General features: G+C 48.7%; 1 protein-coding gene across 1 annotated transcript in view; it reads right to left on the reverse strand.

Moving 5' to 3' along the window:
- Positions 1–1,096: 1,096 nt before the first annotated feature.
- The window catches only part of LOC145345570 (inositol-trisphosphate 3-kinase B-like), a 135,600-nt gene continuing 112,791 nt past the window's right edge, over positions 1,097–23,905 (reverse strand). Inside the window, exons 5-7 of the mRNA XM_080193407.1 lie at positions 16,474–16,575; positions 15,228–15,299; positions 1,097–2,099 (exon numbers count right to left, since the gene is read on the reverse strand). Of these exons, the coding sequence (XP_080049533.1) occupies positions 1,890–2,099; positions 15,228–15,299; positions 16,474–16,575 (384 nt within the window). The 3' untranslated portion in view covers positions 1,097–1,889. The remainder of the gene's footprint in view (positions 2,100–15,227; positions 15,300–16,473; positions 16,576–23,905) is intronic.

The raw sequence follows: 23,905 nt of genomic DNA on the forward strand, positions 1-23,905 counted from the left end.
ACCCAGCTGTGTAAATGGATGATGCAGAAAGTGGCCAGCAGAGGGTGACACAACACTGCTTTGCCACCACAACCTGGCTGCAAGAAGAGCCGATTGAAGCCTCCCCCAGTCGAGCAGCTAGCCTCACTCCCTGCCAAGCATAGCCACTTTTTGGTACATGCTGTATCCCAGCAGGGTTGGAGTTGCCCTCCTTGGCCTGTTGGTGCAGTGGGTGAGCGGGTGAGTGAAGGGGATCTGGTTAGGCCACAGCCTGCAGAGTGTGTGGATTGTGTTGGGCTCGTGCATGGGGAATGGGATAGGGCAAGGAAATGTGTGTGGGGTGTGGCTTAACCCCACCCTCGATTCCGCATGGTTTGTATCGTAAAGGGGGTTCACCAAGTGAGGGGAGGTTCCGCCAATGGGTTGTGTTAATTCGACTGTCAATGATCTGGGGATTGTTATCAAGGACCGCTTGCCTGACTTGAGGGAACTGACCCCGGCCTGTGGATACTGACCCCGGCCTGTGGATATTGACCCCGGCCTGTGGATGCTGATCCTGACCTGTGGATACTGACCCCAGTCTGTGGGAGCTGGTCTTAGCCTGTGGGAGTTGGTTCCAGCCTGTGGGAGCTGGTCTCAGAATGTGGGAGTTCGTCCCGGTCTGTGGGGTTGGGCCTGACCTGTGGGAGCTGATCTCAGCCTGTGAGAGTTGGTCCCAGTCTGTGGAAGTTGGATCTGGCATGTGGGAGTTGGGTCTGGCCTGGGGGAGCTGGTCCCGGCCTGTGGGAGCTGGTCCCGGCCTGTGGGAGTTGGGTCCCGGCCTATGGGAGCTGGTCCTGACCTTGTGGGAGCTGGTCTCAGCCTGTGGGAGCTGGTCCCGGCCTATGGGAGCTGGTCCCGGCCTATGGGAGGTGGTCCCAGCCTATGGGAGCTGTCCCGGCCTTGTGGAAGCTGGTCTCAGCCTGTGGGAGCTAGTCCCGGCCTGTTGGAGCCGGTCTCAGCCTATGGGAGCTGGTCCCGGCCTGTGGGAGTTGGGTCCGGCCTGTGGGACCTGATCCAGGTCTGTGGGAGCTGGTCCTGGCCTGTGGGAGCTGGCCCCGGCCTGTGGGACCTGATCCAGGTCTGTGGGAGCTGGTCCTGGCCTGTGGGAGCTGGCCCCGGCCTGTGGGAGCTGATCCATGCCTGTGGGAATTGATCCAAATCTGTGGGAGCTGGTCCAGGCCTGGATCTGGGCTCAGCCTGTGTGATCTGTAAAAACAGCACCTACAGAAACACAACACGTGGCTACAAGCCTTTAGGAGCCCATTCTAAACCCTCGCTTCTCTCTGTATGAACGACCCAAACCCAAGACTTCTCTCATCCACCAGCTGACAGTTCCATCTTTCACCTGATAGTCATTGTGTTGGAGCCTCATGCTAGCACAGACTTGTTGGGCGGAATGGCCTATTCCTGTGCAGTGAAATGCCACATTACACAAATAATGGCCCTGGTGTTGGAATGAATCAGATAAGGCATGTGAGTGACGGCCAAGGTCCATAGATTAAATACCTGGAACACTCTCAAGCTGCCCTTAGGACTCAGCCCTTCCTCCCTCCCTCCCTCGATATTCAGACTACAGGGTGAGACAGGTTTGGAGTTTTAGGAAGAGTTGGGAGTGCGAGGGGGAGGGGAGAGGAGGGTAGGAGGGGTAAGGGGCAGGTAGGAAGTTAAGGAAATGAGTCCCATTGTCCAAAGTCTTGACTCTGGCAGTTTAATGTCCTATCAGAGCTCAGCCTATATCTTCCATGTAGCCATCTTTCTGAGTGTGGGGTAGAGGGGGTAGGTGGGCTTGTTCTAGAACATTCTGTAGTGCGGCGTGTATTGACGGACGGGGACTGCTTCAGTTGTTGGAAGGAGGTTCCGGCTCCACCTCAGTTCTGCTCCTGCGACATGTCTGTGATGATGGAGATAAGGTTGTCCAGGCCCCAGAGGTAACCGTCCTCTCGGTTCCCCTCCACCCAGGGCCTCCTATGGGTCAAGACCTGGCCCTCGGGCAGGGGCATCGTTTTGCCAAAGTCGATCATCCAAACCTTGGCCTGGTCCCGTTGGTCGTGTACAAAGAGCAAGGAGCTTCCAATCACCTGGGATATAACAGAGAGAAAGAGAGGGATCGTCAATACATAGCCATTTATATAGTGACTTCCACAACCCCCTCTGGACGCACCCAGCATCAATGAAGTGTTTTCTGAAGTGTAGCCGTAATATAGGACAGTTTATACATAGCAAGATCCCACAGACAGCAATCTGTCTGAGGGATAATTACTGGCCAGGCACTGGGCAGAACTCTCTTGCTCTATTTCCAAGTGGTATCAATGGGGAGGCAATGGCCTAGTGGTATTATCATTAGGTTATCAATCCAGAAACTCAGCCGATGTTCCCGGAACCTGGGTTCGAATCCTGCCACAGTAGGTGGTAGAATTTGAATCGAATAAAAAATTTCTGGAACTAAGAATCTACTGATGGCCAGAAAACCCCAGCTGGTTCACTAATGTCCTTTAGAGGAGGAAATCTGCCGTCCTTACCTGGTCTGGAATACACATGACTCCGGAGCCACAGTAATTGCCCTCCAAGGGTAACCAGGGATGGGCAATAAATGCTGGCCAGCCAGTGACACCCACGTCCCACGAGAGAATAAAGTAAACAAGGACCTGTTTACTTCCACTGTTACGTTAACAGGATCCAAGCTGGTTGGTGAAATCAAAACTAAGAACTTTTCTTGAATGAATCTGGCTTATATTAAGTTGATCTTTCTCTACACCCTAGCTATGACTGTAACAGTACATTCTGCACTCTCTCCTTTCCTTCTCTATGTACGGTATGCTTTGTATAGTGCACAAGAAACAATACTTTCACTGTATCCCAAGACATGTGACAATCATACATGTGGCCCTGAGAGTTCCCATTATTGGATTACTGCCGCATGAGTAATTTCAGACGCAACCATTATCACAGCAGGGTGCCCGCAATTTCACAGTGTGGCAGCTGCAAGTGGTTGTACATTCTTTGATGTGGAATTGTGAATTCCAATGATTGTTGTTGTAAGGGATTCTGAGCTTGAATTTAAAAATTGTTGTCATAAGGTGTTAGTTGAGGGATGTAAATGTAGTAAATGGTATTTTAAAAATGAGTTTTATAACATAGTAAAGTCAGCGATTGACAATTACAATTGAAAATGTCTTGGCATGGGACTGGAGGTCCACCTATGGTGGATACTAGGTGAGTTGGTAATGTAGCTGTGGAGCTTTTGCACCTGGTATCTGAGGGTCACCAATCTCAACTTACCCCAGACTGACAATCCAATGTCTGGGAACTGCTTTTAAAGGTCAGGTTCTTAGAGGTGGGAGCTACCCTGTCTCTAAGCACTTGATGTGGGAGCAAAAATCTGAACCAAGCTTTTTTTTTTATTTGATTTGATTTATTATTGTCACATAGAGTCATAGAGGTTTACAGCATGGAAACAGGCCCTTCGGCCCAACTTGTCGATGCCGCCCTTTTCTTTTAAAACCTCTAACCTAATCCCAATTGCCAGCATTTGGCCCCTATCCCTCTGTACCCATCATACACACGTAACTAAATGCTTTTTAAAAGACAAAATTGTAGCTGCCTCTTTTACTACATCTGGCAGCTTGTTCCAGACACTCACCACCCTCTGTGTGAAAAAATTGCCCCTCTGAACACTTTTGTATCTCTCCCCTTAAACCTATGCCCTCTAGTTTTAGACTCCCCTACCTTTGGGAAAAGATATTGACTATTTAGCTGTTCTGTGCCCCTCATTATTTTATAGACCTCTATAAGATCACCCCTCAGCCTCCTACACTCCAGAGAAAAAAGTCCCAGTCTATCCAGCCTCTCCTTATAACTCAATCTATCAAGTCCCAGTAGCATCCTAATAAATCTTTTCTGCACACTTTCTAGTTTAATAATATCCTTTCTATAATAGGGTGACCAGAATTGCACACAGTATTCCAAGTGTGGCCTTACCAAAGTCTTGTACAACTTCAATAAGATGTCCCAGCTACTGTACTTAATGTTCTGACCAATGAAACCAAACATGCCAAATGCCTTCTTCACCACTCTGTCCACCTGTGACTCTACTTTCAAGGAGCTATGAACATGTACCCCTAGATCTCCTTGTTCTGTAACTCTCCCCAACGCCCTACCATTAACTGAGTAAGTCCTGCCCTGGTTCAATCTACCAAAATGCATTATCTTGCATTTATCTAAATTAAACTCCATCTGCCATTCATCAGCCCACTGGCCCAATTGATCAAGATCCCATTGCAATTGGAGATAACTTTCTTCACTGTCCACTATGCCACCAATCTTAGTGTCATCTGCAAACTTACAAACCGTGCCTCCTATATTCTCATCCAAATCATTAATATATATGACAAATAACAGTGGACCCAGCACTGATCCCTGAGGCACACCGCTGGTCACAGGCCTCCAGTTTGAAAGACAACTCTCTGCAACCACACTCTGCCATGCGGTAGCTTGTCAAAGGCTTTGCTAAAGTCATGTAGACAACCTCAACTGCACTGCCCTCATCTACCTTCTTGGTTACCCCTTCAAAAAACTCAATCAAATTTGTGAGGCATGATTTTTCACTCACAAAACCATGCTGACTGTCCCTAATCAGTCCTCACGTCTTTACACATGCATTAGTAGATGGTGAAAAGTATTGTTTCTTGCACTATACAGACAAAGCATACCATTCATAGAGAAGGAAAGAAGAGAGTGCAGAATGTAGCGTTACAGTCCTAGCTAGGGTGTAGGAAAAGATCAACTTAGTGTGAAGTTGGCCTGTTCAAAAGTCTGACAGCAGCAGGGAAGAAGCTACTCTTGAGTCAGTTGGTACGTGATCTCAGACTTTTGTATCTTTTTCCCAACAGAAGAAGGTGGAAGAGAGAATGTCCGGGGTGCGTGGGGTCCTTAATTATGCTGGCTGCTTTGCCAAGGCAATGGGAAGTGTAGACAGAGTCAATGGATGGGAGGCTGGTTTGGAGCTTGTAAAAGTTGGAGCAAGTTGTATAAATTGCTCCATAAAGCAGTATTTGCCGAATTTTACTGTGTCTACTTATCTTGAATAGTTGAAGAGTTAAAACACACCTGAATAATGTATGATAGGCAACTGAGAAAGGTTAGAAGGAGCATCTGAATGTGATGCCTACTTGTGTTGACCAATGAAGTTTGTACAGATGCTGTTATAAATATTATCTATGCCTTATTTATTGTAGTCCTAATTTGATGGAGATGGATTTTTGGTTTGACAGCTCTAGTTTTAGTGCTGTGTACAGTTTTGGTCTCCTTGCCTGAGGGAGGATGTGTGGGTGCTGGGGGGAGGTTGCGGAGGAGCTCTCTGGTTTGATTCCAGAGTTGAGAAGGTTGTGGCTTATGAGGAGAGACTGAATGTACTGGGACTGTGCTTGTTGGAGTTTGGAGGAGTGGGGAGCATCCTGTAGAAACATGTGGAATTGAAAGGGGAATGGGTGGAGTGGAGATGGGGAGATTGTTTCCACTGGTGAGTGGGGCCAGGGCCGGGGCTGGGGAGGGCATAGCCTCAAGCTGAGGGGAAGTGGATTTGGGACTGAGTTGGGGAGGAGCTTCTTCACCCAGAGGGTTGTGGATCTGTGGAGTTCCCTACCCAGTGGGGCAGTTGGGGCTACCTCATGGAATGTTTGTGGGGCAAGGGTAGATAAGATTTTTGAAGAGTGGAGAAATTCGGCCCATCACGCCTGCACTGACAATCCCACCCAGGTCTTATCCCTGTAACCCCATATATTTTGTTGGCACAGTGGTTAGCACTGCTGCTTCACTGCGCCAGGAACCTGGGTTCGATTCCTGGCTTGGGTCGGTGTCTTTGTGAAGTCTGCACATTCTCCCTGTGTCTGAAAATAGGATAAAGGGATGACCTGATCCATTTTATATTGCTGCACCATTCTAATTAAAGTAGAGAGGTGTTGTTACAATTGTATAAAGCGTTGGTGAGACCACACTTGGGGTATTGTGCTCAGTTTTGGTCACCTTCTTTGAGGAAGGATGTGGTGGCATTGGAGGAGGAGATCAAAGATGTGCGAGTTAGGTTGATTGATCATGATAAATTGTCCCTTAGTGTCAGAGGTGTTAGCAGGGTAAATGTTAAAGTTTATTTATTAGTCACAAGTAAGGCTTACATTATCACCTCAATGAAACTACTGTGAAATTCCCCTAGTCGCCACACTCCAGTGCCTGCTCGGGTCAATGCATCTAACCAGTACATCTTTCAGACTGTGGGAGGAAACTGGGGCACCCGGACAAAACCCACGCAGACATGGGGAGAATGTGCAGACTCCACAAAGACACTGACCCAAGCCAGGAATCAAACCCAGGTCCCTGGCGCTGTGAAGCAACAGTGCTAACCACTGTGCCACCAAAATATATGGCGTTACAGAGATAGGACCTGGGTGGAACTGTTAGTGCAGGCCTGATGGGCCGAATGGTCTCTTTCTACAGTAAGGATTCTACGATTTTATTCTAATTCAAATGTTGAGCCTCATAGCCCAGTGTCCAAGCTAAGAGACAATTAATACCCAACGCTTGTTTCCTTTTGACCTTTAACAGTGTGATTGATAAAGCATTAACGCTAAGCAGACAGCCAAGGTCTCAGTCGGAGGTTTTATCTAATAACTGGCACCTCTGACAGTGCAGCACTTCCTCAGTACTGACCCTCTGACAGTGCAGCACTCCCTCAGTACTGACCCTCTGACAGTGCCGCACTCCCTCAGTACTGACCCTCAGACAGTGCAGCACTCCCTCAGTACTGACCCTCTGACAGTGCATAAGAACATAAGAACATAAGAAATAGGAGCAGGAGTAGGCCAACGAGCCCTTCGAGCCTGCCCCGCCATTCAATAAGATCATGGCTGATCTGTCTTGGCTCAGTTCCACATTCCCGCCATCTCCCCATAACCCTTAATCCCCTCTCTCATCAAAAACCCATCAACCCGCGTCTTAAAAATATTTAGCGAGGTAGCCTCCACCACTTCAACGGGCAGAGAATTCCAGAGATTCACCACCCTTTGAGTGAAGAAGTTCCTCCTCAACTCCGTTCTAAACCGCCCCCCCTTTATCTTGAGGCTGTGCCCCCTAGTCCTGCTATCCTTTCTGAGCGGGAAGAGTCTCTCCACCTCTATCCTATCCATCCCATTCATCATCTTATACGTCTCAATGAGATCTCCCCTCATTCTTCTAAACTCTAACGAGTACAAGCCTGGTTTATTCAGCCTCTCCTCATAGCTCAACCCCCTCAACTCCGGCATCAGCCTAGTAAACCTCCTCTGCACTCCCTCCAAGGCCAAAATATCCTTGCGTAAGTACGGCGCCCAAAACTGCACACAGTACTCCAGTTGCGGCCTCACCAATGCCCTATACAGCTGAAGCAAGACCTCCCTACTTTTATATTCAATCCCCCTCGTGATGAAGGCCAGCATCCCATTTGCCTTCCTGACCACCTGCTGCACCTGCAAGCTGGGTTTTTGCGACTCATGCACAAGGACCCCGAGGTCCCTCTGCACCGTTGCCTGCTGCAGTTTTTCTCCACGTAAGTAATAATCCTTCCTACCGTTATTCCTACCAAAGTGGACCACCTCGCACTTGCCAACATTAAATTCCATTTGCCATTTCCTGGCCCATTCGCCCAGCCTATCTAGATCCTTCTGGGCGAGTGCAGCACTCCCTCAGTACTGACCCTCTGACAGTGCAGCACTCCCTCAGTACTGACCCTCTGACAGTGCAACACTCCCTCAGTACTGACCCTCTGACAGTGCTGCACTCCCTCAGTACTGGAGGGTCAGGCTGGATTTTTGTGCTCGCGACTCTCAGGCAGGACATGAACTCACGACCCCCTGGCTGAGAGTAAGGCTGCGACAGGATTGTTTGAAAGCAGACTTCTCCTGTAGCCAGCAGCCATCTGAGCCAATCCCAGTTCCTCAGAACCACCATCAGGAACATTCGATTCCCATGTCTATTTTGGAAATTATAAACCAGTGCGTCTAACCTGAGTGGTTGGTAAGTTGATGGAAACGATCCTGAGAGGCAGGATTTATGAACATTTGGAGAGAAATGGTATGATTAAGACTAGTCAGGATGGCTTTGTCAAAGGCAGATCGTGCCTTACGAGCCTGATTGAATTTTTTGAGGATGTGACTAAGCATACTGATAAAGGAAGAGCAGTAGATGTGGTTTATTTGGACTTCAGCAAGGCATTTGATAAGGTGCCCCATGCAAGGCTTATTGAGAAAGTGAGGGGGCATGGGATCTAAGGGGACATTGCTCTGTGGATTCAGAACTGGCTTGCCCACAGAAGGCAGAGAGTGGTTTTCAATGGGTCATATTCTGCATGGAGATGCTCACCAGTGGAGTGCCCCAGGGATCTGTTCTGGGACCCTTGCTGTTTGTGATTTTTATAAATGACCTGGATGAGGGAGTGGAGGGATGGGTTGGTAAGTTTACTGATGACACAAAGGTTGGAGATGTTATGGATAGCGTGGAAGGATGTCAGAAGTTGCAGCGAGACATTGATAGGATGCAAGACTGGGCAGAGAAGTAGCAGATGGATTTCAACCCAGATAAGTATGAAGTGGTTCATTTTGGCAGGTCAAATAGGATGGCAGAATATAATATTAAGGGTAGGACTCTTGGCAGTGTGGAAGATCAGAAGGATCTTGGGGTCCGAGTTCATAGGACGCTCAAAGCAGCCACGCAGGTTGAAGCTGTGGTTAAGAAGGCATATGGTGTACGGGCCTTCATCAATTGAGGAATTGAGTTTAGGAGTCAGGAGATAATGCTGCAGCTATATAAGACCCTGGTCAGACCCCACTTGGAGTACTGTGCGCAGTTCTGGTCGCCTCATTACAGGAAGGATGTGGAAGCCATAGAAAGGGTGCAGAGGAAATTTATAAGGATGTTACCTGGATTGGGTGGCCTGCCTTATGAGGATAGGTTGAGAGAGCTTGGTCTTTTCTCCTTGGCGAGACGAAGGGTGACCTGATAGAGGTGTATAAGATGTTGAGAGGTATTGATTGGGTGGATTCTCAGAGACTATTTCCCAGGGCTGAAATGATTGCCACAAGGGGACACAGGTTTAAGGTGCTGGGGAGTAGGTACAGAGGAGATGTCAGGGGTAAGTTTTTCACTCAGAGGGTGGTGGGTGCGTGGAATCGGCTGCCGGCAGTGGTGGTGGAGGCGGATTCAATAGGGTCTTTTAAGGGACTTTTGGATAAGTACATGGAACTTAGTAAGATAGAGGGTTATAGGTAAGCCTAATAATCTCTAAGGTAGGGACATGTTCGGTACAACTTTGTGGGCCGAAGGTCCTGTATTGTGCTGTAGTTTTTCTATGTTTCTATCACCTCGGAAACTGCAGGAAAGCATGTGGACAACAGTAACCATGGACACGGTGCAGGAAACAGATAAATAGAGATGAGAGATTACAGCCAAAAACAAATAAACAACAACACTTTAAATCAGTCTGGGCTAACTAAAACTTGCCAAGTCCATGCACATTCCCTCGTTTTCTCTCTTATAAATCACAGGCACATTCCATTACTGTTCCCAGCCCAGTTCTTCCAGCTTCTTTATCACAGCCACTTAAATACAGAACACAATTCATAACTTCAGTACAAGATACAAAAGTATTCTGTAACCTCTCCCCCTCCCTATATCTCCAGAGATTCCCCCCTCACTGTAACCCAGAGATTCCCCCCTCTCCCCTGTATCCCTACAAACTCCCCCTCTCCCTGTATCCCCAGAGACTCCCCCTCTCCCTGTATCCCTACAAACTCCCCCTCTCCCTGTATTCCCAGAGACTCCCCCTCTCCCTGTATCTCCAGAGATTCCCCCTCTCCCCGTATTCCCAGAGATTCCCCTCTCCCTGTATCCCCAGAGATTCCCCCTCTCCCTGTATCCCTACAAATTCCCTCTCTCCTGTATTCCCAGAGATTCCCCCTCTCCCTGTATCCCAGAGATTCCCCCCTCTCCCTGTATCTCCAGAGATTCTTCCCTTCCCCTGTCTGACAGACAGTGGGTCTGATTTTACCATCAGGTTGTGCCTATTTTCGGGCACGGAAACTTGGTAAAGTCGGGCATGCGGCAGGTACTGTGAACCGTGCCCACCTCCGCACCTGTTCCCTCTTTTACCAATGGCTGAACACGGCCCCCTGAATCTGGACCGCGCCCGAAATGGGCAGGACAGCCATTTAAATGAATTTGCATGTATTTAAATTGACTCAATGAGCTGGACGCCCAACTTTACCAGCATTTCCACCTTTACCATTGCGTTCGCCTGCCCAGATTCAACACAAAACAGACATGCTTGGCAAAGGTCTGATTTGGGCGATCCAGCTGCTGAAGACGTGAGTTCAGAGCTTCCGGCGGCTCTCTGACTCAGATCGGGGGGTGGGGTGAGGGGGGGCAGATTGCTCTCTGATTGGGGGGAGTGCAGCAGCAAGGGGGGGGTGGTTCGCTGCCACTCTGTGTGCGATCGATGTGGGAGGAGGAATGCCAACCATGTCTGTTTCCCGCTGAATCTGTATGGGCGAACGCGAGGGTAAAAGGGGAATGCCTGTAAGATTGGGTATCCAGCTCATTTTAATACGTGCAAATACATTTAAATAGCTGCTCGGTCCATTTCGGGCACAGTCCAGGTGGTGGCCATTTTCAGCCATTGGTAAAGGGGGAATGGGTGTGGACTCGAGCGCGGATCGTGCTACTTGCCTCATGCCCATCTTTACCAAATTTTCATGCCCGAAACCAGGCATAAAGCTATGGTAAAATCGGACCGTGTGTGTGTGTGTGTGTGTGTGAGAGAGAGTGACAATAGCCAGAACTCCCAAAAAGTTTCTATGTGTTGAATTTATGGGAAAACTGGAGTAATTCACACTGGTTTTGTCAGTGGGAGTTCAGAGAGGAATCTCTCACACTCTGTGCAGATGAGGCTTATTCCTACCCGGGAGGCTGAAACCAGCGTGCTGAACGGCTATTGCGCACGTGTCAATCTGTCAGTGTCGAGATCTGTCAGTGCAGAGATCTGTCAGTGCAGAGATCTGTCAGTGCCGAGATCTGTCAGTGCCGAGATCTGTCAGTGCAGAGATCTGTCAGTGCCGAGATCTGTCAGTGCCGAGATCTGTCAGTGCCGAGATCTGTCAGTGCCGAGATCTGTCAGTGCCGAGATCTGTCAGTGCAGAGATCTGTCAGTGCCGAGATCTGTCAGCGCAGAGATCTGTCAGTGCAGAGATCTGTCAGTGCCGAGATCTGTCAGTGCAGAGATCTGTCAGTGCCGAGATCTGTCAGCGCAGAGATCTGTCAGCGCAGAGATCTGTCAGTGTCGAGATCTATCAATGTCGTGATCTGTCAGTGCCGAGATCTGTCAGTGCCGAGATCATTCAGTGCCGAGATCTCTCAGTGCTGAAATCTCTCAATGCCGAGATCATTCAGCGCCGAGATCTGTCAGCGCTGAAATCTGTCAATGCCGAGATTGGTCTGCGCCGAGATCTGTCAGCACCAAAATCTGTCAGCGCTGAGATCTATCAGCGCGAAAATCAGTCAGTGCCGAGATCTATCAGTGCCAAAATCTGTCATAAGAACATAAGAAATAGGAGCAGGAGTAGGCCAACTAGCCCTTCGAGCCTGCCCCGCCATTCAATAAGATCATGGCTGATCTGTCGTGGCTCAGTTCCACATTCCCGCCCTCTCCCCATAACCCTTAATCCCCTCTCTCATCAAAAACCCATCAACCCGCGTCTTAAAAATATTTAGCGAGGCAGCCTCCACCACTTCAACGGGCAGAGAATTCCAGAGATTCACCACCCTTTGAGTGAAGAAGTTCCTCCTCAACTCTGTTCTAAACCGCCCCCCCCCTTTATCTTGAGGCTGTGCCCCCTAGTCCTACTATCCTTTCTGAGCAGGAAGAGTCTCTCCACCTCTATCCTATCCATCCCATTCATCATCTTATACGTCTCAATGAGATCTCCCCTCATTCTTCTAAACTCTAACGAGTACAAGCCTAATCTATTCAGCCTCTCCTCATAGCTCAACCCCCTCAACTCCGGCATCAGCCTAGTAAACCTCCTCTGCACTCCCTCCAAGGCCAAAATATCCTTGCGTAAGTACGGCGCCCAAAACTGCACACAGTACTCCAGCTGCGGCCTCACCAATGCCCTATACAGCCACAGCAAGACCTCCCTACTTTTATATTCAATCCCCCTTGCGATGAAGGCCAGCATCCCATTCGCCTTCCTGACCACCTGCCTGCACCTGCAAGCTGGGTTTTTGCGACTCATGCACAAGGACCCCGAGGTCCCTCTGCACCATCGCCTGCTGCAGTTTTTCTCCAGGTAAGTAATAATCCTTCCTACCATTATTCCTACCAAAGTGGACCACCTTGCACTTGCCAACATTAAATTCCATTTGCCATTTCCTGGCCCATTCGCCCAGCCTATCTAGATCCTTCTGTAGACTCTCCCCACCCTCCGCGCAATTTGCCTTTCCTCCAATTTTGGTGTCATCAGCAAATTTCGACACCCTACACTCGGTTCCCTCCTCCAGATCATCTATATAAATGATAAATAGCTGAGGCCCCAGCACCGACCCCTGGGGCACTCCACTAGTCACCATCCGCCAATCCGAATAGCACCCATTGACCCCCACTCTCTGCCTCCTATTTGACAACCAGTCCTCTATCCACGCTAACACCCTACCCCCAACTCCATGCCCCCTGACCTTCTGCAATAACCTCTTGTGAGGTACCTTGTCAAACGCCTTCTGAAAATCAAGAAAGACCACAGCCACCGGCTCTCCTCTATCCACCGCCCTAGACACATCCTCATAGAACTCCAGTAAATTTGTCAGACACGACTTCCCTTTAATGAAACCGTGCTGCGTCTGCTCTATCAAGCAGTTCCCCTCAAGATGCCTCGCTATTTCCTCCTTGATGATGGATTCTAACATTTTACCTACAACAGACGTTAAACTAACAGGCCTATAATTCCCCGCCTTTTGCCTGGCACCCTTCTTAAACAACGGCGTAACATTAGCCGTTTTCCAATCTTCCGGCACTTCCCCGGAATCCAGCGACGTCTGGAAAATAACCACCAAGGCATCCACTATCATCTCCGCCATTTCTTTCAGGACCCTCGGATGCATTCCATCCGGTCCTGGGGACTTGTCCACAATCAGCCCCTCCAGTCTGTCGAGCACCACCTCTCTAGTAACAGTAATGTCATTAAGACCCTCCAGTCCTACCACCTTTCCATCTCTAACATCCGGCAAATTATTCACGTCCTCCTCCGTGAAGACCGAAACAAAAAAGTTATTCAAGACCTCAGCCATATCCCCATCCCCTACCACTAAGTCCCCCTTCTCATCCTCTAAGGGACCAACGTTCACCCTAGCCAGCCTCTTCCTTTTTATATATTTATAAAAACTCTTGCTATCCTTTTTTATATTAAGCGCTAGCCCAGCTTCATACTTTCTCCTACCCTTCTTTATCAACTTCTTTGTTAATCTTTGTTGACATTTAAACCTCTCCCAATCCTCTTCTCGCCCACTACTCTTAGCTACTCTAAACGCCTCCGCTTTTAATTTAACACTTTCCTTCACCTCCTTCGTTATCCACGGCTTATTACCTCTCCTCCTATGGTCCTTTTTGACCATCGGAATAAATTTCTGCTGAGCACCAAGAAAGATCTCCTTAAAGATCCTCCACTGCTCCTCAGCAGACCTACCTTCCAACACGCTCCCCCAGTCCACATTCGCCAATTCTTCTCTCATCCTACTGTACTCCCCTCTGTTCAAACAAAGGACGCGTGTCCGGGAACCCACTTTCTCCTCCTCCATCTGCACCAGAAACTCCACCATACAATGATCACTGTCCCCAAGAGGATCCTTCACCGCAAGTTCCCTAATTCTACCTGCCTCATTACATAGCACCAGATCCAAGATAGCTCGCTCCCTCGTCGGCTCCAACACACACTGTTCCAGGAAACTATCCCGGCAGCATTCCAAGAACATCACCGAAATCAGTCAGCACCATGATCGGTCAGTGCTGAGATCAGTCAGCACCGAGATCGGTCTGTGCCGAGATCGGCACATGCGCAGTGGCCCCACACTGCCGGCCTCCTGATTGCTGGCCAGCCCTGCGATCCACTCAATGCCGGCTCTCCACCGCTCCCCCCCCGCCTTCCCCCCCCCCCCCCCCCCCCCCCCACACCACAGCCCAATCACTGGCCCCCAGCCATTCCTGGGCCAAGCCTGACTCTCCAACGACCACCCCCCCTCCCCCCCACCCCCGCCACCTCCCCCTGCTCACCATGATCACCAGTCACCCCCACTGATTCCCCTGGTCTCTCTGATTGTGGTCCCACTCCGCAGTCCCACCCCAATCTCTGGTCTCCCTCCTTTCCCCACCAACCCCTATGCAGTGTGGCAGTGGGACCTACCACCCCACTAATCATCCCTAGATCCTGCCCCCATATGCCACACCCTTTGGCACTGCCCCAAGCCTGATGGGCAGTGCCAAGGTATCTGATAGGCAGTGCCAGGGAGCCCAGGCTGACACTGTCAGAGTGCCAATGCCCAGAGGACACCACCCCTACCCCCTGACCTCCAGGGGATCCCAGATTGTCCCCCCCAACTCCAGCAGGGTCAAGCTGCTGGCTCCCTAAAGTGAGGAGCTAGGCTGAACCCTGCGGAGTGAAACACTCTGGTGGGGATCTGGGAGATGCTAGCAGGCCTGGACTTCAGGAGACTTCAGTCCCCGGCCTGCTAATGAGAGTCAACTGGCTGCTTAAATGGTCTTTGTGACTCCCCGCCCAATTTGTGGTGCAGATCAGACGCCACCAGATGTCTGGTACTGGGAGATGCTCACAGGGCATGACCACTTGCCTGAGCCCCCTGAATCGCACCCCCACCCCCCCCCCCCCCCCCCGCCTCCTCCGCGGGACCCTCCCTATTCACTGTGCTGAAAAATTAGCGTAGCAGGATGGGGAATCACCCTCTGTCTGTGTGAGAGAGAGAGACTGGGCTGGATATCGCTTGGGCGAGGGTCATCAGACTCAAAACATTGGCTCTATTCTCTCTCCACAGACACTATCAGACATGCCGAGATTTTGCAGCATTTTTCTGTTTTATGCCAGTGCTGAGCGATAATTCTTCGGAAAGTAAACACCACTCACCTCATGAGTTTTGAAGAAAACAGAACCCTCCAGAGTTTCCTTAATCAACTTCAAACGGTCGAGGTATTTTTTCTGGAACAGACAGAACGAGGGAATCACTGCAGTGAATAATCTCACCTTCCCTTTTGCTCTCCAAGCGCAGAGTGAGAGTCACACAATCTTTACAGTGCAGAAGGAGGCCATTCAGTCCATCGAGCCTGCACTGGCTCTATGAAAGAACATTTGATCTTGTCCCATGCCCCTGCCTTATCTCTGTAAGCTTGGACATTCTTTCCAAATAGCTATCCAACTCTCTTTCAAATGTCTCAATCAAATCTGCCTCCAGCACTCTCTCAGGAAGTTTGTTCCAGTCTCCAACCACTCGTTGGGTTAAAACATTGTTCCTCGCATTAGTTTAAAGGATGTACAAGGTAAGTTTTTACACAGAGGGTGGTGGCTGCCTGGAACTCGCTGCCGGGGGAGGTAGTGGAAGTGGATACGATTGTGACTTTTAAAGGGCGTCTTGACAAATATATGAATAGGATGGGAATAGAGGGATATGGTCCCCGGAAAGATAGACGATTTTAGTTCAGTCAGGCAGCATGGTCAGTGCAGGCTTGGAGGGCTGAAGGGCCTGTTCCTGTGCTGTAATTTTCTTTGTTCTCCTTTTATTAATTTTACTCTTCTTGCCAATGAGTTTGAATCTGTGCCTTCTCATTCGTGATGCTGTCTTGAGTGGGAACAGTTTCTCACTATTTATCCTGTCCGTATTCCACAAGAACTTAAATATCTCGAATAAGTCTCTGCTCAGCCTTCTTTTCTCCAAGGAAAACAAGAATCACTTTTGTCAGTCTTATCTGTACTCTCGCCAAAGTCTTCATGTCCTTCTTCAGCTCTGGCATCCAGAACTGGATAAGGCCGAGCTAGTGTCTTAAACAATTTCAATGTAACCTCCTGCTCTCTCTCCCCCTCCTCCACATCCATCCTCCCCGTTTCCCTCCACCCCCACCCCCACCAGCTGCCCTCTTCCTCACTGCTCCCTAAACCTGTCACCCATCTCTCCTCCCCTGGATTCCCAGAGCCCTTTCCACCTTCTCCCTCACCCCATCAGAGAGCCCCTGCCTCCGCCAGTGCCCACCCACCTCCCTCTCCCAATTCAAGGGGGAGGCTCTGACCCACTCTCCCGTCTGTGCCCTTTGAGAGAAACGCTCACATCCTTGCCCACGTTGCAGCCAAAAGCAGCCCCATCCCCACCAAATAAACTTACCAAAACAATCTTGTTTCCCTTGGTGAACTCTCTGAACGCCATCATAACCTGCTCTTTTGTCTTTGTCTTCTTAAAGTCCCGGTTCACAGACCCATCTTCATTCTGTAAAGAGAGTAAGGTGTCAAAGTTGGGTAGAGTAATTGTAGGTTGGTGTTTGTGAAATGCTAAGGGGAAAGCATTGCACAGTCCCTTTAGAAAGATGGTGCTTTGTCTCTGCTTCGAGAATTCGAAAAAAAAAGCAAGTACATATGGAGTACTCAGACTGAAACATTTGTGTTGGACAGCCAAGCAGCAGGGTTACCAAGGCAACAGGCTTTCAGGCTTTTAGAATTTTTTTGAATTCAGCCTATCACTTTGGATACCGAGAATCTATAAAATTTGAATTTGATGGTGTTGACAACTTAGAACCAATCATATTGTGGGGATATTGATATGTCATCACAGGTATAAAAGAAGGGTGGCAGTGGGACAAAAGCAGAGAGCAACTGCAGTCTGCCAGAGTATCAACTCTTAGTTCAGCTCTAGAGAGAGAACTGCTGGCTCTCACAGCTTCATTTACATCTTAGAGAAAGTACCATCTCGATAAAAAAGGTACCAAAGAAAGAAGTTCCATACAGAAAAATCAACAGAAAAGGATCAGAATATTCCAGAAGACGGCAAATACAGAAACATAGACAGGAGCAAGAGGAGGCCATTTGGCCCTTCAAGCCTGCTTCACCATTCATCACGATCATGGCTGATTGTCCAACTCAATAGCCTAATCCTGCTTTCTCCCCATAACCTTTGATCCCATTCACCCCAAGTGCTATATCCAGCCGCCTCTTGAATACATTCAGTGTTTTGGCATCAACTACTTCCTGTGACAATGAATTCCACAGGCTCACCACTCTTTGGGTGAAGAAATGTCTCCTCATCTCCATCCTAAATGATTTATCCCAAATCTTCAGTTTGTGACCTCTGGTGCTGGACTCTCCCACTACTGGGAATATCCTCCCTGCATCTACCCTGTCTATACCTGTTAGAATTTTATAAGTCTCTATGAGATCCTCCCTCATTCGTCTGAACTCCAGCAAAAACAATCCTAACCTAGTCAATCCCTCCTCATACATCAGTCCCACTATTCCCGGAATCAGCCTGGTAAACCTTTGCTGCACTCCCTCGAGAGCAAGGACATCCTTCCTCAAAAAAGGAGACCAAAACTGCACACAATATTTTAGGTGTGGCCTCATTAGGGCCCTGTATAATTGCAACAACACATCCCTGCTCCTGTACTCAACCTCTCGCAATGAAGGCCAACATACCATTTGCCTTCTTTACTGCCTGCTGCATCTGTATGCTTACCTTCAGTGACACCCAGGTCCCACTGCACACTTCCGTCTCCTAATTTACACACATTAATTGTGAGAGTGACTAAATTTTATTTTGTTAATGAGTAGGAATTGTATTTATCTGAACAGCATTCCATTGGAATCTTGTTTTATTCGCTTTGTTAATAGTTTAGTTAACTTGTTCACTGGTGGTTAGATAAATAAATTGTTACTTGTTGATTTTAGAGAGTGTCAGGGAGTTATCTTGTATTTCACCACTAGGGGTTGCTGAAGAGCAGGTTGCACCACTTCACACTCACGTTTACAGATTATAAGGCGCGGTACTCCTCTGAGTGGTTAGGTGTCAGTTCTCGGAGGGGGAATCAACCTCCTCTTCATAACAAATAATTAACAGAAGCATGCAAACAACCTTGACCTCTGGGGCCCTTGAGTTAAGCTCAATCCAAGTTAGTCATATGGAAAGGCTTCTCTCTCCCAGCAGACTGTGTGGATCCCTCCACCCAGATTTAAGTGGAGCTGTTGCTAAATTCCAAAGACACAAAGGACCCAGCCCACCCTTACCTCAGCTCACACTGTAACATGCACTCAGGCTACCTACCAGGAACAGACCCAGTTCTGCGAGATTGTAAAGTTGGGGTGATGTCCCCTCTCTTATTCAGTGCAGAAAGAGAACACGGGGAGGTGATGGGCTAGTGGAATTATCACTGGACTGTTAATCCAGAAACTCAACGATTGTTCTGAGGACCCGGGTTTGAATCCTGCCATAGCAGATGGTGGAATTTGAAGTCAATTAAGAATATCTGGAATTTAGGGTGGCGTGGTGGCACAGTGGTTAGCACTGCTGCCTCACAGCACCAGGGACCTGGGTTCAATTCCTGGCTTGGGTCACTGTCTGTGTGGAGTTTGCACATTCTCCTTGTGTCTGCCTGGGTTTCCTCCGGGTGCTCTGGTTTCCTCCCAAAGTCCAAAGATGTGCAGGTAGGTGGATTGGTCATGCTAAATTGCCCCTTAATGTCAGAGGAACTAACAGGGTAAATACGTGAGGCTACGGGGAATAGGGGCTGGGTGGGATTGTGGTTGGTGCAGACTCGATGGGCCGAATGGCCTCCTTCTGCACTGTAGAATTCTATGATATGGTTGACCATGAAATCATTGTCGGAAAAATCCATCTTTAGGGAAGGAAATCTGCCATCCTTATCTGGTCTGGCCTACCTGTGATACAACCAATTCTCTCCACTGCCCTGAGGCAACGCAAGGACAGTTGAGAGCATTCATGGTGGGTGCAGACTCGATGGACCGAATGGCCTCCTTCTGCACTGTAGGGATTCTATGATAACTAAGAATGGGCAATAAATGTTGGCCAAATTAATAAAAAAGCGTTGTTGAAGTTTTTTAATCTTGCACAAATCAGGACAAACGTAAGAATGCCAAATTTCAAACCATCACTACAATTCTTACTGCATGAGGAAAGGACGCCTGATGACTCCCAGTGTCACATGCCGGTATGTATGAGGATAGGAGGATAGGGCAGATCAATGTGTGACCAAAGAGATGGTGGAGGGAAGAGGGCTTTGGATTCCTGGATCACTGATTTCTGGGGAAGATGGGACCTGTACAGATTGGATGACCATATTGGGTCTAACCCTTGTGGGAGAGGGTGGGGGAAGGGTTTGCTGGTGCAATGGGGCGGGGGGAGGGAGGTGATTAAACTAATTTGGCAGGGAGATGAAGTGTGGAGGGAGAGTAGCTGGTGATACACAGCCATATATAGAAGAATAAAGTTAATCTGGATGGCAGAGAGATTATAGATAACTAAAGGCGCAAGGGAGTTGTGTGGGCAGGCTGGATGGCATTCACTTCAATGCAAGGAATCCAGTGAGTAAGGCAGGCAAGTAGAGGATTTTAATTAAAGTTAAACATAGAACATAGAACATTACAGTGCAGAACAGGCCCTTCGGCCCACGATGTTGCGCCGACCAGTTTTTTTTTTAAAAAAACACTGACCCATTAATCTAAACCAATCCCTTTTCGTCCATAAACCTATCCACGGATCTCTTAAACGCCCCCAAACTAGGCGCATTTACAACTGCAGCAGGCAGGGCATTCCAATCCCTCACCACCCTCTGGGTAAAGAACCTACCCCTGACATCCACCCTATAACTACCACCCCTTAATTTAAAGCCATGCCCCCTCGTGCTAGCATTCTCCATCCGAGGAAAAAGGCTATCACTATCCACCCTATCTAAACCTCTAATCATCTTATATGTTTCAATAAGATCCCCTCTTAGCCTCCTTCTTTCCAGCGAAAACAACCCCAAATCCCTCAGTCTCTCCTCATATGACCTCCCCTCCATACCAGGCAACATCCTGGTAAACCTCCTCTGCACCCTCTCCAAAGCCTCCACGTCCTTCCTGTAATGTGGGGACCAGAACTGCACACAGTACTCCAAGTGTGGCCGCACCAGAGTTGTGTACAGTTGCAACATGACGCTGCGACTCCTAAATTCAATCCCCCTACCAATAAACGCCAAGACACCGTATGCCTTCTTAACTACCTTATCTACTTGATTCCCAACTTTCAGGGATCTATGTACACATACACGTAGATCCCTCTGCTCCTCCACACTATTCAAAGTCCTCCCGTTAGCCCTATACTGAACACATCTGTTACTCCTACCGAAATGAATTACCTCACACTTCTCCGCATTAAACTCCATCCGCCACCTCGCGGCCCAGCTCTGCAACCTGTCTAAGTCACCCTGCAAACTATGACACCCTTCCTCACAATCTACCACACCACCGACTTTGGTGTCATCAGCAAACTTACTAATCCACCCAACTATACCCTCATCCAGATCATTAATAAAAATTACAAACAGCAGTGGCCCCAAAACAGATCCCTGAGGCACACCGCTCGTAACCGAACTCCATGACGAATATTCACCATCAACCACCACCCTCTGTCTCCTATCTGCCAGCCAATTCCTGATCCAAGTACCGAGATTACCCCCAATCCCATACATCTGCATTTTCTGCAGAAGCCCACCATGGTGAACCTTATCAAAGTTTATTTATTAGTCACAAGTAAGGCTTACATTAACATTGAACTGAAGTTGACATGGAAATCCCCTAGTCGCTACACTCTGGTGCCAGTTTGGGTACACTGAGGGAGAATTTAGCACATCTTTTGGACTGTGGGAGGAAACCGGAGCACCTGGAGGAAACCCACGCAGACATGGGGAGAATGTGCAGACTCCATACAAACAGTGACCCAAGGCGGGAATCGAATCCAGGTTCTTGGTGCTGTAAGGCAGCAGGGCTAACCACTGTGACATGGTACCATACTAGGGCACCATACAGGGACATGATAATATTACCATCACAGAGACATGGTTGAAGGGGGAGCCAAATCTGGCTGTTTAATATTCTGGGGGATTGAATCTTCACATGGGACGGGGTGGGACAGAGGGGGGTGGGGGAGGGCTGTAAAAGAGGAAACGACAAGGCAATACTGAATAAGGAATCAATCTTATTCCCAGCTAAGGAGAATGATATCTCAGCACATTCCACAACTGAGGCCACATGGTGGGACTTAAAAAAGGGGGGTAATCACATATCTGGGAGTGTACGAGAGACCCCCAGTCAGGGAGAGTTAGCAGGTCAGATACATAGACAAATCACAGAATTGTCTGATTAATAGGGTAATAATTGTTGGGAACTTCAACTTCCCCAATGTAAAATTAAAGTTTATTTATTCGTTACAAGTAAGGCTTACATTAACATTGCAATGAAGTTACTGTGAAAATCCCCTAGTCGTCGCGCTCTGGAAGGCTGCACTGCCAGAGGGTCAGTGCTGAGGGAGTGCTGCACTGTCAGAGGGTCAGTGCTGAGGGAGTGCTGCACTGTCAGAGGGTCAGTACTGAGGGAGTGCTGCACTGTCAGAGGGTCAGTGCTGAGGGAGTGCTGCACTGTCAGAGGTCAGTACTGAGGGAGTGCTGCACTGCCAGAGGGTCAGTGCTGAGGGAGTGCTGCACTGTCAGAGGGTCAGTACTGAGGGAGTGCTGCACTGTCAGAGGTCAGTGCTGAGGGAGTGCTGCACTGTCAGAGGGTCAGTACTGAGGGAGTGCTGCACTGTCAGAGGGTCAGTGCTGAGGGAGTGCTGCACTGTCAGAAGGTCAGTGCTGAGGGAGTGCTGCACTGTCAGAGGTCAGTACTGAGGGAGTGTTGCACTGTCAGAGGGTCAGTACTGAGGGAGTGCTGCACTGTCAGAGGTCAGTACTGAGGGAGTGCTGCACTGTCAGAGGGTCAGTACTAAGCGTGTGCCGCACTAAAAATTCTGACAACACCAGGTTTAAGTCCAACCGATTTATTTGATAGTAAATTCACTAGCTTTCAAGGTTACCCTCTTCGTCAGGTGAATGCACTGTCAGAGGGTCAGTACTGAGGGAGTGCTGCACTGTCAGAGGGTCAGTACTGAGGGAGTGCTGCACTGTCAGAGGGTCAGTACTGAGAGAGTCCTGTGCTGTCAGAGGGTCAGTACTGAGGGAGTGCTGCACTGTCAGAGGGTCAGTACTGAGGGAGTTCTGCACTGTCAGAGGGTCAGTACTGAGGGAGTTCTGCACTGTCAGAGGGTCAGTACTGAGGGAGTTCTGCACTGTCAGAGGGTCAGTACTGAGGGAGTTCTGCACTGTCAGAGGGTCAATACTGAGGGAGTGCTGCACTGTCAGATAAACCAAGCCCAGGATGTCTGCTCGGGTGGATGTAACAGGGTGATATTTTGAAGAGCAGGGCGGGTTATCCCAGTTTGTGGCCAATATCTGTCCCTCAGCTGAGGGGATATCTCTCTGTTCTCACCTTACCGCTTGTCGGAGCTTACTGAATACAACATAACTCCTATGTCTCCAAGTTCGAACACACCTCCAATAAAAATACTTCAGCTGCTGTCGAGTGCATTGAGATGCTTGGTGCTTTCGAAAGGTGCTGAGTGAGTGTACGTTTTGCCTTTGTTAAAGATTCAACATGTACACAGGTTGTTGCAGTTAAAAATCTGACTCTGAACTGAAATAACTTGCATCAAATTGCCCTGCCAGAGTCAGATTCAATGGAGAGGATACTTCCTGCTGCTTACTTTTGTCTGGATGTTAAATTAGGCCTCAGTCTGTCTGCAGGCCCCACTTGACACTTCACCTCCTTCAGGCTGTCACGTACGGCTGCTTCTCCAAACAGAAATGTCAGCAACAGACATTAGCCTGAGTTTAACCATGTGTCTGTGTCTTACTGAGAATGTGAGTGTTTGTGTGAGTGTGTGTCTTTGTGTGTGTGTGTCTGTGTCTGAAAGTATATGTCTGTTTGTGTGTGAGTGTGTGTCTGTGTGTCTTAATGCACGTGTGTGAATGTGTGTGTCTGTGAGAGTGTGTGTATGCATGTGTATCTGTATGTGAGTGTGTGTGGAGATGTGTGTCTGTGTGTCTTAGTATGTGTGTGCGTGTGTATGTGTGTATGTGTACACGTGTGTGTGAATGTGTGTGTGTGACTTTGGGTGCGTGTGTGTGTCTTCGTGTGTGTGTACGTATACGTGTGTGTGTGTGAATGTGTGTGTGTGAGACTTTGTGTGTGAGTGAGTGTGTGAGTTTGTGTGTGTGTGTGGGTTTGTGTGTGAGTTTGTGTGTGTGTCCGTGTGGGTTTGTGTGTGTGCGTGTGACTGTGTGTGTGTGTGTGTGTGTGTGTGACTTTGTGTGATCATGTTATGGTCGCTCAGTAAGTTTAACATCGGTAATGGGGAAAATTCTCGAATCCATTACCAAGGACTTTATAGTGGAGCATTTAGAAAGCAGTGTCAGGATCAGACTGAGTCAGCATGGATTTATGAGGGGGAAATCATGCTTGACAAATCTGTTGGAATTCTTTGAAGATGGAACTAATAGAGTTGACAAGGGGGAGCCAGTCAATATGGTTTTATTTGGACTTTCAGAAAGCATTTGACAAAGTCCCGCATAAGAGATTATTTTCTGAGGAAGGATGTTCTTGCTTTCGAGGGAATGCAGCGAAGGGTTATCCGGCTGATTCTGGAGATGGCAGGACTGATGTATGAGGAGAGATTGACT

Source organism: Carcharhinus amblyrhynchos, chromosome 7 (genome assembly GCF_965287045.1).
Source record: "Carcharhinus amblyrhynchos chromosome 7, sCarAmb.v2.hapA, whole genome shotgun sequence".
Taxonomy (NCBI): Eukaryota; Metazoa; Chordata; class Chondrichthyes; order Carcharhiniformes; family Carcharhinidae; genus Carcharhinus; species Carcharhinus amblyrhynchos.